This window comes from Schistocerca serialis, chromosome 2, assembly GCF_023864345.2.
Source record: "Schistocerca serialis cubense isolate TAMUIC-IGC-003099 chromosome 2, iqSchSeri2.2, whole genome shotgun sequence".
Classification (NCBI taxonomy): domain Eukaryota; kingdom Metazoa; phylum Arthropoda; class Insecta; order Orthoptera; family Acrididae; genus Schistocerca; species Schistocerca serialis.
In genome coordinates, this window is record NC_064639.1 from 537205188 (window position 1) to 537220783 (window position 15596).

At 39.7% G+C, this 15596-nt stretch overlaps 1 protein-coding gene across 5 annotated transcripts in view; it reads left to right on the top strand.

Annotated features, from left to right (window-relative positions):
• LOC126457509 (uncharacterized) overlaps positions 1 to 15364 on the top strand; it is a 57213-nt gene extending 41849 nt beyond the window's left edge. For 4 of the 5 annotated variants that reach the window (XM_050093844.1, XM_050093846.1, XM_050093845.1 and 1 more), the window contains 2 exons: positions 9785 to 14298; positions 14892 to 15364. In XM_050093844.1, coding sequence (XP_049949801.1) covers positions 9785 to 14298; positions 14892 to 14942 — 4565 coding nt within the window. In that variant the 3' untranslated portion in view covers positions 14943 to 15364. The remainder of the gene's footprint in view (positions 1 to 9784; positions 14299 to 14891) is intronic. The other variant, XR_007585481.1, reaches the window with a different exon arrangement.
• The last annotated feature ends 232 nt before the right edge of the window (positions 15365 to 15596 follow it).

The following is a 15596-nucleotide window of genomic DNA, read 5'->3' on the forward strand; positions in this document are numbered from 1 at the left end:
AGAAAGAATATCTGATCCTGCTCAAAAACTTCCATGAAACTCGTCAACCAAGGCCAGGTTCAGGAAGACTCCAGCTGGGTGATGTCGTTCTTCTACAAGAGGATGTTCGTCCACGATACATGTGGAGGAAGACGTGGATAGAAGATCTTCATGAAGTAAAAGATGGGAAAATACGAACTGTAACCTTACGAACTTCAGAAGGATCCGTAATCTCACGTCCTGTTCAGCTGGTCATTCCTCTAGAAGTTGACCAGGGTGAGGAGGGTGTTGCGGGTTGATATTTGTAATTATAGACACTCTGGAAATATTGATTATCCTTGAATTAATGTTTTATATTCCATGATGTACGTTCCTTGGGGAAAATAAATTAATGTTGTATTGGAATCATGGTGTTGTGTATCCGTAATAACAGGGATGTAGTCTTTCAGCCCTAATGTTCAATCTGTACATCGAAGAAGCAGTGATGGAAATAAAACAGAGATTCAGGAATGGAATTAAAATTCAAGGTGAAAGGATATCAATGACATTGCATTCCTGAGTGAAAGTGAAGAATAATTACACAATCTCCTGAATGGAATGAACAGTCCAATGATAAAGAATATGGATTGAGAGTAAATCAAAGAAAGATGAAAGTAATGAGAAGTAGCAGAAATGAGAACAGCAAGAAACTTAACATCAGGATTGGAGGTCACAAAGTAGACGAAGTTAAGGAATTCTACTACCTAGGCAGCAAAATAACCAATGATGGACGGAGCAAGGAGGACATCAAAAGCAGACTAGCAACGGCAAGAAGGGCATTCCTCATCAGGAGAAGTCTACTAGTATCAAACATAGGCCTTAATTTGAGGAAGAAATTTCTGATAATATACATTTGGAGAACAGCATTGTAGGGTAGTGAAACATGGACTGTGACAATACCAGAACAGAAGAGAATGGAAGCATTTGAGATGTGGTGCTACAGACAAATATTGAAAATAAGGTAAACTGATAAGGTGCAAATTAACTACAAACACAGTTGCAACAATCCATGGAGAAACAATAGCTTGGGTAGCACAGATAGTAGTAGTCATTATAGAGTCACATAAATTGAACAGATGCAAGTATGTAGTTAAATCTTACTATCACAATACTGTGGATGTAGTATGAGAAGAGGGGACTGCACAAAAAGTGGAATAAAGTCCCAGGCCGTACACCCCAGTGAACGGTTCTTAGAGTCATCTTCTTTAGTAATAGACGTGGTAACATAAAAGATAGCAGTTCTGACAGTTTGCAGGCCCCTATCAGGAAATATTTAAAACTCTTCAGCCAGTTACAAAGGGTAATAATAAGACCTAGTAGAAATAATTGGAAAATAACTATATGTGGAGATGTCCATATTGATTTCATCTCACATAGCCGTGATAAAGGGCACTTAGTGTTGCTGATGTTCAAGTTTCATTTGATCCCACACTTATGTTCCCAACTAGAATGTAATTCATTTCTAAATCAAGCCCCCTTTCGTGAAATACATGCAAGTTTCGTAATAAATGGTTTATCTGACTGTGACTGTCATGTGACAGCAATAAAGTGTTGCCATCAATTGGGTTTTACTACGAAGGAAGACACAGAGTGGGAGAGAATTGTAAAGACTGACTCGGTTACATTATTCAAAGAATTTACAGAATGAAATGGGAAGAAGCTTATCAAGAGCACACAATAAACAGCAGTTTCATTCTTTTGCAACTAAAAGTGCTGTTGCAAAAATCTTTCCATTTTTATCTGAATGGCCAAAATGATTTATCAACTATGTTTTTGAAGTTTGGAATATTTTGTGCAAAGGTAATTTGGAGTAGAATGAGATTTTCACTCTGCAGCGGAGTGTGCACTGATATGAAACTTCCTCACAGATTAAAACTGTGTGCCCGACCGAGACTGGAACTCGGGACCTTTGCTTTTCGCGGGCAAGTGCTCTACCATCTCTACCATCTGAGCTACCAAAGCACGACTCACACCTGGTACTCACAGCTACCTTTCTTTCAGGAGTGCTAGTTCTGCAAGTTTTGCAGGAGAGCTTCTGTAAAGTTTGGAAGGTAGGAGACGAGATACTGGCAGAAGTAAAGCTGTGAGTACCGGGCATGAGTCGTGCTTCGGTAGCTCAGATGGTAGAGCACTTGCCCGCGAAAGGCAAAGGTCCCGAGTTCGAGTCTTGGTCGGGCACACAGTTTTAATCTGCCAGGAAGTTTCGTAATTTGGAGTATTTTTAACCATGGACAGAATAAACTAGGTAGCATTACATTCAAATAATTGAATTCATTTCACTCTTCCTAATAATACCTGAAAGCAAAAGTTAAAAAATAAACTATTGAAAGCAGGTGCGTAACACTTAGGTAATGCATATCACCAGACATCAGTTTGCTAAATCATCTATTAGAAATATCACAAAAAGCATTAGTTATTAATTTCATGATTCTAGTGTTTGATAGAAATAGCAGCTGAATAGTAGAAGAGGAGCAGCAGATACTCCTCCTTCTCAAAATACATTTTACTCTTACACACATAACCATAAATAGTGTTTTGGAAGTAACTCCAATAATTACCATAGGGGTAGATTAGCACCGGGCATAGTTTATTGATATAGTTCCAAGTACATCGTAAGCTGTAGGTTCCCCTTTTAGCTACTCAGTTATGACCGCAAGAGGTAGAGTAGGGGAAGAAATGTGTGTAGTCACCAATTTTTGCATAGTGGAGGGGGAGGCGGAGAGATGGAATATAAATGTACGATGGTAGGTCTGTTGCTGGATTGTGGTCATGCACTTCCCACTTCCCTCTGTTGTAGGTATGCAAACTGAGGAGTGAGCAGGTTGTTCCTCACTCACCCTACCCCACTGCGTCAGAAGAAGCAGCAATAGGGTATTTCATGAAGTTGTACCAACTCTTCCACAGCACGCATTGTGAGTTACTGGCAATGCAGTGCGCAGTCATGCTGTGTTTATTTTGTCAAACTGCTTTAACAGTACGCGCAATACAGGTACGAATTGCTAATAATACTAAGGAAACAAACACACATGAATGGAACTGATGCATGTGTTTGCACCCTGAGGGAAAACTGATTCTTAGCCATACTGTATGCAATTGAAGCATTTTTCCAGGAAAGGCACTGTCACTTTTCAGTTTACAGGCTGACTGTGCCTCGTTTCCAGTACTTTTATGTGAATAGACAAAATAATTTGACTGAATTTGGGTTTATATAGTGGCGTTATTTTTAGTTTGAGTACTTAATAGCAGATGTTAAGTGATGTTTTATGTAAAATTCATTCTTATAAACAATAACAATTTTTGTTGAAACTTCCGTGAGCAGCATACAGAAAATTCTGACCGGGGAGGTAAGAGTGTAGCAGTGGGTGTGGTGAAGGAGGGGGGGGGGGGGGGAGACCCTCCCTCATACCTCTATGCCCCTGCCTTCCAGACTGTCCGCCCCCTCCCCCCCTCCCAAATGCAATTTATCTAATAACATGGCAGTACTTCACTTAGACATGGTACGTACCTCGCCTCTGCACTACATCACATGTGTGTGTGTGTGTGTGTGTGTGTGTGTGTGTTGTCTAATTCAGAAGGCCTTTTGGCTGAAATCTTACAGGTTTAGCAGTCTTTTGCCTGTCCACTATAGATTAGATTAGATTAACTTTCATTCCAATTGATCCGTAGTGAGGAGATCCTCCAGGATGTAGAACATGTCAGAAAAACAACAATACATGACAAATATTTACAACTCAAACATCATTTTTTAATGAACACTATATGAAAGAATCATTTTACAAATACTAATGCATTGAATTTAAAATAAAAAAATTCTTTTTATTTATTTATAAGGTAGTAAATGTGTAATACAACTACTATAATACTTATGAATATAATAGAGGGAAACATTCCAAGAGGGGAAAAATATATCTAAAAACAAAGATGTTGTAACTTACCAAACGAAAGTGTTGGTATGTTGATAGAGGCAAAAAACACACACACAAATTACAAACTTTCGCAACCCACGGTTGCTTCATCAGGAAAGAGGGAAGGAGAGGGAAAGAAGAAAGGATGTGGGTTTTAAGGGAGAGGGTAAGGAGTCATTCCAATCCCGGGAGTGGAAAGACTTACCTTAGAGGGGAAAAAGGACAAGTATACACACGCACACACACACATATCCATCCGCACATATACAGACACAGGCAGACATATGTAATGACAAAGAGGTTGGGCAGAAGTGTCAGTCGAGGTGGAAGTACAGAGGCAAAGATGTTGTTGAATGACGAGGGGTGGCAACTTGAAATTTGCGGAGGCCTCAACCTCCGCTAATTTCAAGTTGCTGCTCCTCGTACATCACTTGTCATTCAACAACATCTTTGCCTCTGTTCTTCCGCCTCGACTGACATCTCTGCCCAACCTCTTTGTCTTCCCATCTGCCTGTGTCTGTATATGTGCGGTCCCACAGGCTCTGTATTGAGTGTTCCACTTTTTTTAGTCGCTATAAGTGGCCTAGCAGCAGCTGTAGGGCCGTCAGTGTTGCCCTCCTTATATGCTGACGATTTCTGCATTTGCTTCAGTTCCTCCACCATTGGTGTTGCTGAATACCGACTGCAGGGAGCCATTCGGAATGCGCAGTCATGGGCTCTCTCCCACAGGTTTCATTTCTCTGCTGACAAGACCTGTGTTTTGTATTTCTATCGGCGACGGACAGTCCATCCTGACCCTGCACTTTTTCTTGATGGCCACCCACTACAGGTAGTCGAAACGTATCGCTTTTTAGGACTGGTTTTTGACGCCCGGCTAACATGGCTCCCCCACATTGATCAGTTTAAGCGAAAGTGCTGGCGGCATCTTAATGCCCTCCGCTGCCCTAGCTACACCACCTTGGGGGCAGATCGCTCTACGTTGCTGTGGCTCTACAAAGCCCTACTTCAGTCACAATTTGCCTATGGGAGTGTAGCGTATGGTTCGTCAGCGCCCTCAGGATTCAAGTTGCTTGATCCTGTACACCACTGCGGAGTCTGTCTAGCGACGGGCACTTTTCGAACGAGTCCAGGAGGCTGGAGTCCCTCCATTGTACATCAGGCGCCACCAACTGCTCGCCCACTATGCAGCGCATGTCAAAAGCTTGCCTCAGCATCCGAATTACTGTCTTTTGTTCCCAAACACAGTGGTTTATCTCCCGGAATGGCGGTGTCAGTCAGGGATAACGATCGCTGTTCGTGTCCGTTCCCTGTTGTCTGAACTCAAGTCATTTTCTTTACAGCATTTCGTGCGGGTCCATACACATATGCCTCTGTGGTGTATGCCTCGGCCGATACTACGGCTGGACCTTTCGCAATTCCATAAGGACTCCGTTCCTCCTGAGGCACTCCGCAGTCAATTTTTATAGATCCGTGACGCATCCCAGGGTTCTGAAGTCATCTACACCAACGGCTCACTGGTTGCATAGGCTATGCCTGTGCTCACTCGGTGCATATCGAACAGTGCTCCTTGCTGGATGGCTGCAGTGTCTTCACTGCGGAGCTGGTGGCCATCTCTCATGCCCTTGAGCATATTTGTTCCTGCCCCAGTGTGTCCTACCTGGTCTGCAGTGATTTGCTCAGTGGTTTACAGGCCATTGATCAGTGCTACCCATGCCATCCTCTGGTAGCAACTACCCAGGAATCGGTTTATGCCCTCGAACGATCTGATCGATCAGTAGTCTTTGTATGGACCCCGGGGCATGTTGGAATCCCAGGAAATGAGCTCGTTGACAGGCTGGCCAAACAGGCCACACATAAGCTGCTTCTGGTGATTGGAATACCCAAACCTGACCTCCGATTGGTGTTACGCCACAAGGGTCGCGGGATTTGGGATGCCGAATGGTGTTGATTAGTTATGCTCAGTAAACACCGCGCCATCAAGGAGAGCACAACTCAGTGGAAGTCTTCTCTGCAGGCTTCTCGCAGAGACTCTGTGGTCCTCTGCTGCCTTTGCAACCACCGCACTTGACTGATGCATGGCTATCTTCTCTGGCGTGAGGCCCCACCGTGTTGTCGCTGCAGCTCCCGTTTGACAGTGGTGGACCTTTTGGTGGACTGTCCACATCTAGCCACTCTAAGACGAAATTTTAATCTCCCTGACTCCCTTCCTTCGATTTTAGGAGACGATGCCTCCACGGCTAACTTGGTTTTACATTTTCTACGTGACACTGGTTCTTATTCTTCGGTTTGAGTTTTAGTTCCTGTTCTTTGTCTCCCTGTGCTCTCTACCCTAGTACTTTTAGGTTAGAGATTTTAAAGTGTTGCAGAGAGGCTAGCTCGTCCTTTCTTATCCTCGTGATCAGCCGTCCCAGGACATCTGCTCTACTGTTTTAAGCTCTTCTGCCTGTTTCTTGTATGTCTGTGCTTTTCTTGTGTTCTGTTGTCCCTAGTGTGTTCAGCTTTGTGGTTTTTTTTGGTTTGTCCATCCAGAACTCCTGTGGTGTGTCTTGTTTGTTTTCCGTTTCATCCCATGGATTTAGTTCAATGGAACAAGAGGCCGATGACTACATAGTTTGGTCCCTTTAAACATCAAACCAACCAGCCAGCTGGAGTCTGTTCAAAATATAAATCCAAAGCAGAAAAAGGTGTTAATGCTTTTGCAATCCTCCTTTCTCCGCCCTCCTGTGGTGTGAGCATGGGATATTCATTCGGCAAAACTCTCCGTGGCACCCATGCATGTTTTTTGGACACCTTAAACATTTCCTTGTACAGAAACTGGCCATTCACTGCTCCATAAGAGCCACCGGGATAAGCAACTGTTCAGACACCACTCAGGCTTCGCATGCTGCCAGCAATGCTGCTGCAGCAGTGTTTTGGCGTTACACTGCTACTTTGTTTTGTTGCACAAATCAATTTCAGGACAAAGAAAGGAAAAAAGTTCAAATTTTAAGAATATTCTTATTGATTTAAATAAGTTCTTAATAACAGCAACTGAGATATCTGGTGTATTGAGACAATCATGGATGGGCCAGGTGATGTGAGCCTGAACATTGCCCTGCATCAGTGTTAAGCATGGTCCAAACACTGCAGCCTCCAGAATGATGCACAGCTCCACTATCTTGTCCCAGTAGCATTGGATGTTTAATTGTGGAGGCGTCACTATGATGAGAGGTGTTTGTCTGTTTAATCTAATGCCCATCCAAACCATTGCACGTTAGCCCCTGAATGCGGATTGTGGGGAAATGACATCCCACTGTGCTAACAAATACAACCTGGCAACACAATGTGCACATGTAAAATTAGGCATCTTCATTGATGTATACAGGTGAATATGTGTTTCCCGCAACTATTTTTAAACTGTTTGCCCTGATACCTCTTGACCAGTAGCAGCAGCATTGCAGTTGGCTAGAACTGTGCTGTTACCGTTAGTCTCGGATTGCCTGCCACCCAATAGCTTGAACCTCCCATAGTGTGATCACATTGCATTGCATTGTATTGTATTGTATGGCCTTTGTCCCATTGTCTTTGCAGCACCCTCCCTACCATCCTCTGTCACAGAAGCACATTCCGAATGTGTTGCTGTGATGAGCCATCTCGAGACAGAGTAGTGGTCTGCCTAACCTCTGTGGAAGATGGCTATCAGCTAGGATGGTTATTATGGATGAGGTGTATCCCTTCATAGTTCTTCTGAGTAACTAATCTTTTCCCCAAGTCTTCGCCCCCTTCTTCCCATGGAGTACAACTGAGAATATACTGTTAAAAAGTTATTTATCGTCTTTATTATGTTCTAACTGTTTTGGTGTTAGAAACAAAGCCTGTGTCATAACATAACAAAATACCTACCAACTTTTGTTTAAATTAGTTTGCAAGACCTCGACACATTGGCTGTGCTGTAATCACATGAGGAGGAAAAGTATTTGCTGTTGGAAAAACCAGGATGTAGTTGAAAATGTATCTTTATAATGAACAGACATCAAGTATGGTGCATGGCAGTTTAAAACTATTATTAAAGTATGTATATTCTCAAAAAAATTTCAGTGAGAGTGATGGTAAACAAGGAAAAGGGTGATTCAAATCAGTGTTTAGAAAACAGGGTCTTTTGGTTAGCTGCATAGAATAACAGCTCCCTCCTCCTCCCATGACCACCACAACGTTATTTATGTATTTTTAAAAGAATGTTTTGCCTTACTATTTATTTATATGCCTCAGTTTGGACCAAGATAAACTCATCTTTGACCTTGTGAATATATGTAGTTCTTTACTTCTGTAATGATAATGATATCACTGCTGTGTTTAAAGAAAGATAACATGAATCCTAAACCTTGAATAGCAACAAGTTAGAGGACTGAAGTAATTTTCCACCATTTTGTGTACAGAGAAAGGAATTACAGGCTGTGAATTATCATTGCAAATGTAATACAAGGAGAATAATTTGTATTTACAATTTATCTGCTTTGTGAGTTTGTACTATGAGGCCTGTTTGAAAAGTCTGTGCAAAGTCCAAGAGATGGCACCACTGGCGCATATTGAGGTCATGTTTAGTTAGTAGCATCTTTGGAAAGAACGCACTCCAAGTTTCAGCCATATTGGTCTATTTCTTTGTGTTTGGCATTCGCGTGAATCAAGGAAGTTGAGTGATTGTCAAAAAATGGACATAAAAGAATATTGTGTGGTGATTAAACATTACTTTATGAAAGGCAAAATGCCCCAGCAGACTAAAGAAAAGCTTCATAAACATTACGGTGACTTTACACCTTTGATTAGAACAATTTATAAGTGGTTTCGAAATTTTCGGTGTGGCCATATGGGCACAAGTAATCCTGAATGTTCTGGACACCCTGTGGAGGTTACGACTCCAGAAATCATTGATAAAATCCATGATATGGTGATGGATGACAGAAGTGTTATGGTGCACGAGGTTGCTAGTGCTGCGGGCATCTCGAATTAACGGATACATAATAGTTTGCATAAACATTTGGACATGAGAAAGCAAGCTATCCGCAAGATGGCTTCTGCTATTGCTCATGCTTGACCAAAAACAGAATCATGTGACGTGTTGCAAGGATGGTTTACAGCTGTTCAGGAAGAATTCGCAGGACTTAAAGTGTCGTTTTGTCACTGTCGATGAAACATGGGTACATTACTATACTCCTGTGAACAAACAACAAACTTAACAATGAGTTACCAAGGGAGAATCTGCACCAAAAAAGGCAAATACCATTCGTTCAGCCAGAAAAGTTATGGTGACTGTCTTTTGGGGTTCACAAGCAATAATCATCAACTATCTGGAAAAGGGTAAAACTATTACAGGTGCATATTATTCATCATTATTGGACTGTTTGAAAACCGAGCTGCAAGAAAAACGCCGGCGATTGGACCGCAAAAAAGTCCTTTTCCATCACGACAATGCACCAGCACACACCTCAGCAGTTGTGGTTGCAAAATTAATGGAAATGGGATTCCAACTCGTTTCACATCCCCTCTATTCTCCAGACTTTGCTCCCTCGGACTACTATTTGTTCCTCAATTTGAAGAAGTTGCTGATAGGACAAAGATTTTATTGAAACGAGGAGGTGATTGCAGCAACTAATAGCTATTTTGCAGACTTGGACAATTCCTATTATTCAGAAGGGATCAACAAATTAGAACAGCATTGGACGAAGTGTATAAGTCTAAAAGGAGACTATGTCGAAAAATAAAAAGGGTTTACCCCAAACACGTAAGTAGTTTTTGTTTTTGCAGAGACTTTTCAAACCCCCCTCGTAATTCTATTATGGTGTAGTAAAATTAGATAGTGACATTAACTCTTTACTTTTTTTCAGCAAGGGAGATGTGGAAGAAGCATTTGGAAGACAGTTCAGTCACAGAAAATTTCATCCCAGATACAACTAGAGTTGAGGAAACAGCACACTGTTCTGAGAAATTTCTTGAGATGTCAAATTCTGGTCAGTATCTTTTGGCACATATGAGGGAGACTTCAAGAATTTCCCCTGGATCAGATGGTTCATCCTCTTTATCAGATAATAGTCATCAGCTCAAAACCAGTTGTAAGAGAGGTCAACTTTCAAATTCAAATAATGAGGAACAAACAAATTCAAAGAATGCAATTGATTACAATGTTGATACGGACATACACTTAAGGAAGAAAAAGAAACCACGAACAAGTGGCAGAAAACCACAAATATATGATGACGCACTTGACATAAGCGAACACCATACTCAGACAAGAAGAGAAGGAGAGATGAGTAATAGCATGGAATCATCAGATACTAGTTTTTCCAAAAATAAAACACCAGAACATAAACTCAAGAAGAAGAAATATGCAGTAATAAAGCAGGATTTATTTGATATAACATCACCTACTGTTTTACATCAGACGAAGCAACTTATGAAAGATACTTGGAAGAAGACTGGTAATCTTAATGTAGATCCAGAAATCACCAAGAGTTGTGACCAACCAAAAATATTTGAATCAAGATCAAGTGCAGACTCTATTTTGAATGTGAGACCAAAAAATGCATTGAGGAAGAAGGTGCCAAGGCCTCATGGGAAAAATCCTTATGAATCTCTGATGGGTACCAGCAATAACGTTGATCCTATAGCTGAATTAGAAAATAAAACTGGAAATGTTTCTTCAGGATCAGCTAGTAGCATTGCTCCAGTACCTAAAAATGTCAGATACAATTTTAAGCAGATACATCTGAAGCGTTGTATGTTTGATTCAGTAGTTGAGAATCCTGTTGCTGAGGATTCTGTTCGGAACATGCAGGCGAATGTAGATGACCCATGTACCAGTGAGCAACAGAATAAAGATATTTCTGCTGAAATGGATGTTCGAAAAGCTCCTGCATTTGCCAAAATTGTTGGCAAAAGAAACAAAAAACATTTTCAGCCTAATTACTCTGAATCAGTTGTTGGAAATAATGATGGCAGTGCTGAGCAAAATATTGAGAAGCAGAACAATGATATTGCCTTGGCTGAGAATTATACTGAAAATACATTGGCAGCTAGTATTTCTGCAGAAATGGATGTTCTGAAAGCTCCTGCATCTGCTAAAATCATTGGCAAAAGAAACAAAAAACATCTTCAGCCTAATTACTCTGAATTGGTTGTTGGAAATAATGATGAAAGTGCTGAGCAAAATATTGAGAAGCAGGGCAGTTATATTGCCTTGGCTGAGAATTATGCAAAAAATACATTTGCAGGTAGTATTTCTGCAGAAATGGATGTTCTGAAAGCTGCTGCATCTGCTAAAATCATTGGCAAAAGAAACAAAAAACATCTTCAGCCTAATTACTCTGAATTGGTTGTTGGAAATAATGATGAAAGTGCTGAGCAAAATATTGAGAAGCAGGACAGTTATATTGCCTTGGCTGAGAATTATGCAAAAAATACATTTGCAGGCAGTATTTCTGCAGAAATGGATGTTATGAAAGCTCCTGCATCTGCTAAAATTGTTGGTAAAAGAAACAAAAAACATCTTCAGCCCAATTACTCTGAATTAGCTGTTGGAAATAATGACAAAAGTGCTGAGCCCACTGTTGAGAAACAGCACCGTGATATTGCCTTGGATGAGAATTATGCCCAAAATGGATTGGCAGCTAATACAAAGGAAAGTGTAGAAGTTTCTGCTACAAATTTATTTATAATGAAGGTACTTGGAAAGAAAATTGATCCAGTGTCACCACACACATTCGAGCTTTCAGGAATGCAGGGGGATTCACATAAAAATCATAACTTAGAAGGTAGTAGACAAACAAATGATGGGGACTACAACCACTCAGTTGATATATTAGTTAAAAGAAAAGCCTTCCATGGCCTCAAACATACCTCTGAATATGATTGTCACACGTTACCTGAATTTGGCAGACCAGTGGAGTCACCTAGTTATTCTCTTACAATCTCTAAATTCAAACCAAAAATTACATCTTCTAAGATCGTTGTGGATAAAGATGAGATTATAGAACAGTGTCCACCTACTCTGGCTGCACTTCAGCAAGAGGCAACATCTAACATGTTAAAAGTAACTCATAAAGAGAAACAAACGTATCAGTCAGATAACCCCATTGCTCACCAGCCAAGAGTTTCAGATCATGAGAGTGAGGAAACTAAGTGTAAGGAAAGAAAGAAATGTTATAATAGTGTTTGTGACAACACTCTGTCATCAGATTTAACATTTGATCCAGACAATGTACCACATTCAACAATGGTGAAATCAAGCAGTAAGAAGGAACATCCACCTTCTGCCATGCGCAAAATAGAGACTAAAACGAGAAGGAGCCTGGCAGCTTCATTTCTGGAGTTAGCGCATGTTTCCACAGAAAGTAGTGAAACAGTTAGTTCAGGGACAGAGAAGGCAGGTATCAGAAATAATAATTTCACATTAAATGGCAGGGAAAGTGGAAATGAACCAACTATTGAAAGTAAAATAAATGACAATGGAATGAAACACAGTGAATTAGAAACAAATGAGCATCACTCAAATACTGTAAGAAAGGATGCCAGTTTTGCTAACAAAATTCCTGTGCCAGAAAACTTAGATGCTGTGTCAGACCACAAACCCATTACAGAAAGCATTCCCTCAAATGTTTTGAATTTCCTAACATCAAACTACAGGACATCAGAACAGTCTGCTGGTGATAATGATGTTAGTCAAGTGTTCGGACATATGAGAAACAAAACTAAAAGCTTGGCAAAAAGTAGATCCATAAATTCTCAATACGAATTAATCAATGCAGACAGTAAAAATGAGAAGAAAAAGCAAGGAAACAATAAAAGTGCTCCTGGTGAACTTGCAAACTCTCCTGATCATATTGTATTCCAAAAAATAATTAAGCCTCAAAATATGGGGTGTGATACCAAACAGAGTGTATCTTTGCCTGGTATGGGAAGCATTTCTTCATACTCTAATAGTAAAGCACAAGAAAAGTGTGACAATCATGCTGAAATTGACCAGATATCTCCATTTAACACATTTGCTCAGAAAATTTGTAATTCAGAAGTTGAAGAGCTTAATCTGAGAAAGAGTGACAAAGCAAGTTTGAGAGCTGAGAGGAGAAAGTCTTCAAATTATTCTTATGTGGCAGTTTCATCTAGTAAATTGATTGAGACAGATGTTTCAACTAGCAAAAAAGGCAGTAACGTGAGGAGTATCACCAAAATGACAGATGCTTTCATAGAAAATAAAACAGATTATGCTGTAGCACCTAATTTTAGTGAGGAACACTGTACATCGAAAGGAACACCAGAATTAAGAGAATTATCTTCTCCTTCTCTGTCAGCATCTCATATAAATAATACATCTCACAAGGAAAACTTCTCCTTGAGCATTAAAAACAGCAGTGAAGTAAGAAAAAATGTGAACAAAAATTCAGCAGCTAACAATGTGTCAAATGCTAAAATTGTTATCTCAGATTCACCTCGTTTCTCTAAAGCAAATAATGGTAAAGGGCATGATGAGTACTTGAAAGACAGTTTCCACAGAAACAGACAAACCGAAAATGAGAAACAAAGTTTTACTGACACCCAACCACAACTGACAGATGACGATGATGCAAATGGTGCAGAAGGAGAGACATCAATGGTTATCGGAGGGTTAAGAGAATTGACTACACCACCTCGCTCAGCATCTCAGATAAATACATCTCACAAGGAAAACTTCTCGCCGAACACTGAAAACAGCAGTAAAGTGAGAAGTAAGGAAAACAACAAAAATTCAATAGTTAGCCCTCTTTCGAATGCTAAAATAATTCACTCAGTTTCATCTGGTCTGTCTAATGCAAATAATGATAAAACGCCAAATGATGACCACTTCAAAGACAGTATAAATAGAAACAGCCAAACGAGAAGTGAGAGACGAAGTTATGCGGACAACCATCCACAACCAGTGGTAGATAATGATGCAGATGGTACAGAGGAGGAGAGACCAATGATTAACACAGCGCCTCTGGAGGAAAGTAAATGTATTATTCACCAGAAAAAATCGGATCTCAGGCAAACTCATGGTAAACCAACAGTACATGCTCGTTTCTTGATTGACGGTGAACCGTATCACAAACCTAAACTGGCACGTCCAAAGCCTTGGATTAATCAGAGATTTTATAATCATATTTTACCAAAATTTGACAGAAAATTTGGTCTTAATAGTAGTGTAAAGTGTGAAGAGTTTGTAAAAGTACTTTGTACCGAAGTTACGGCTTGCATTCGTGAAAGAAAAAATTGGGATGTACATGTATACAGTGTACAAAAGTTACTCAGAAAATACTTATCAGTAAACACTTATGCACACTTCCTTATATTTGGGGAAAAATATTTACCAGATGAGTTTATTTTCAAGGTGGGTCTGACATATGAAAAGCATTGTAGAAATAAATGAGAATAATTGCATTTGTTGATGTATAATAGACTAATTACTGTAAGTCTGAGGATTTTTGAGTACCAGATCAAAATAAGGAGTGGCCAGTGGTTGTGTGGTCAAATCTCATAAGTGTTATCTCAAAGGAATTAATCAATTAAGAGGAAAATTGTGTCCTAGTATCATTCTTGGGTCTAATTTGTTAATAACAATTCTAAACTGTATATTATTTAACATATTTTATATGTTAATTAATCATAACAGTAAGTATATAATACCTCATTGGTTCTATATGTATGTAAATAGAGTCATAAAAATATTTATTTACATTGTACATTTATAACAATTGTTAATACATTTAACACTGTATGTGCCCATTCACTTGAATTAAAAATTACTGTAGTTATTTATATTATATACAAATATTGTTTCAGATGCATTGTATAGTGCAAGATTTTGTGATGTATTATATTATGAATACTAATACTGAGCTGTCACGTTGTACATGACAAGGGAGTGGTCAAGACATGTCATAAGCAATCCTGTGTTGAAATTTATGTTAGTAAATTTTCCAGAAAAATCCATGTGCAATATTTCAGCTGTTGGCTTGCACTGGAAGCTGCTAAAAAAATGATGAAAAATGACTTTTCACATGTGAGTTCTGCACCTGAAACTATCTAAGCATACATCCCTGAAATCCATGGAACCCACAGAAAGTGGTCTCTGGGATTTGGAAAGAGGTTAGATATGCATTGCACATAATTAAATTGTGATACAGTGAAATGACTTTACTATTTCAGTGCCAATTTTAACTATAAACTTAACATTATGAACTAAAACATTAAATTTGAGTTTCTCTGCAGGTATTCTTCAGTGGAGTAGAAATAGTTGCCTAACAGAAAGTTCTTTCACTCTTCAGCTCCACCAGCTGATTAGATGACATTCAATGTGCTCTGGTTGTTGATAGTGTATGTACCCAAGTACCTGTAAATTACGTCTGTGATCTATGTGTAGTTCTAAAATGTAACAATACATTCTGCTTCTTGGATTTCATTGTTTGAGAACCCTATTTTCATAGCTTGTGGAGTTCTACAAGCACTGAAGTGTATGTACTGGGTCTGCCATTTAGCTGTGAACCATTTACTGCTGTTTTTTGAATATGGCGACTGGACTACTTTTCATTCCTATACTTGTATCATTTGTAAAAAGGACAAAATCGGCATCTTATGAAACAACAAGTAGAAGATCGTTTATATATGTCAGAAACGAGAGAGGACCGC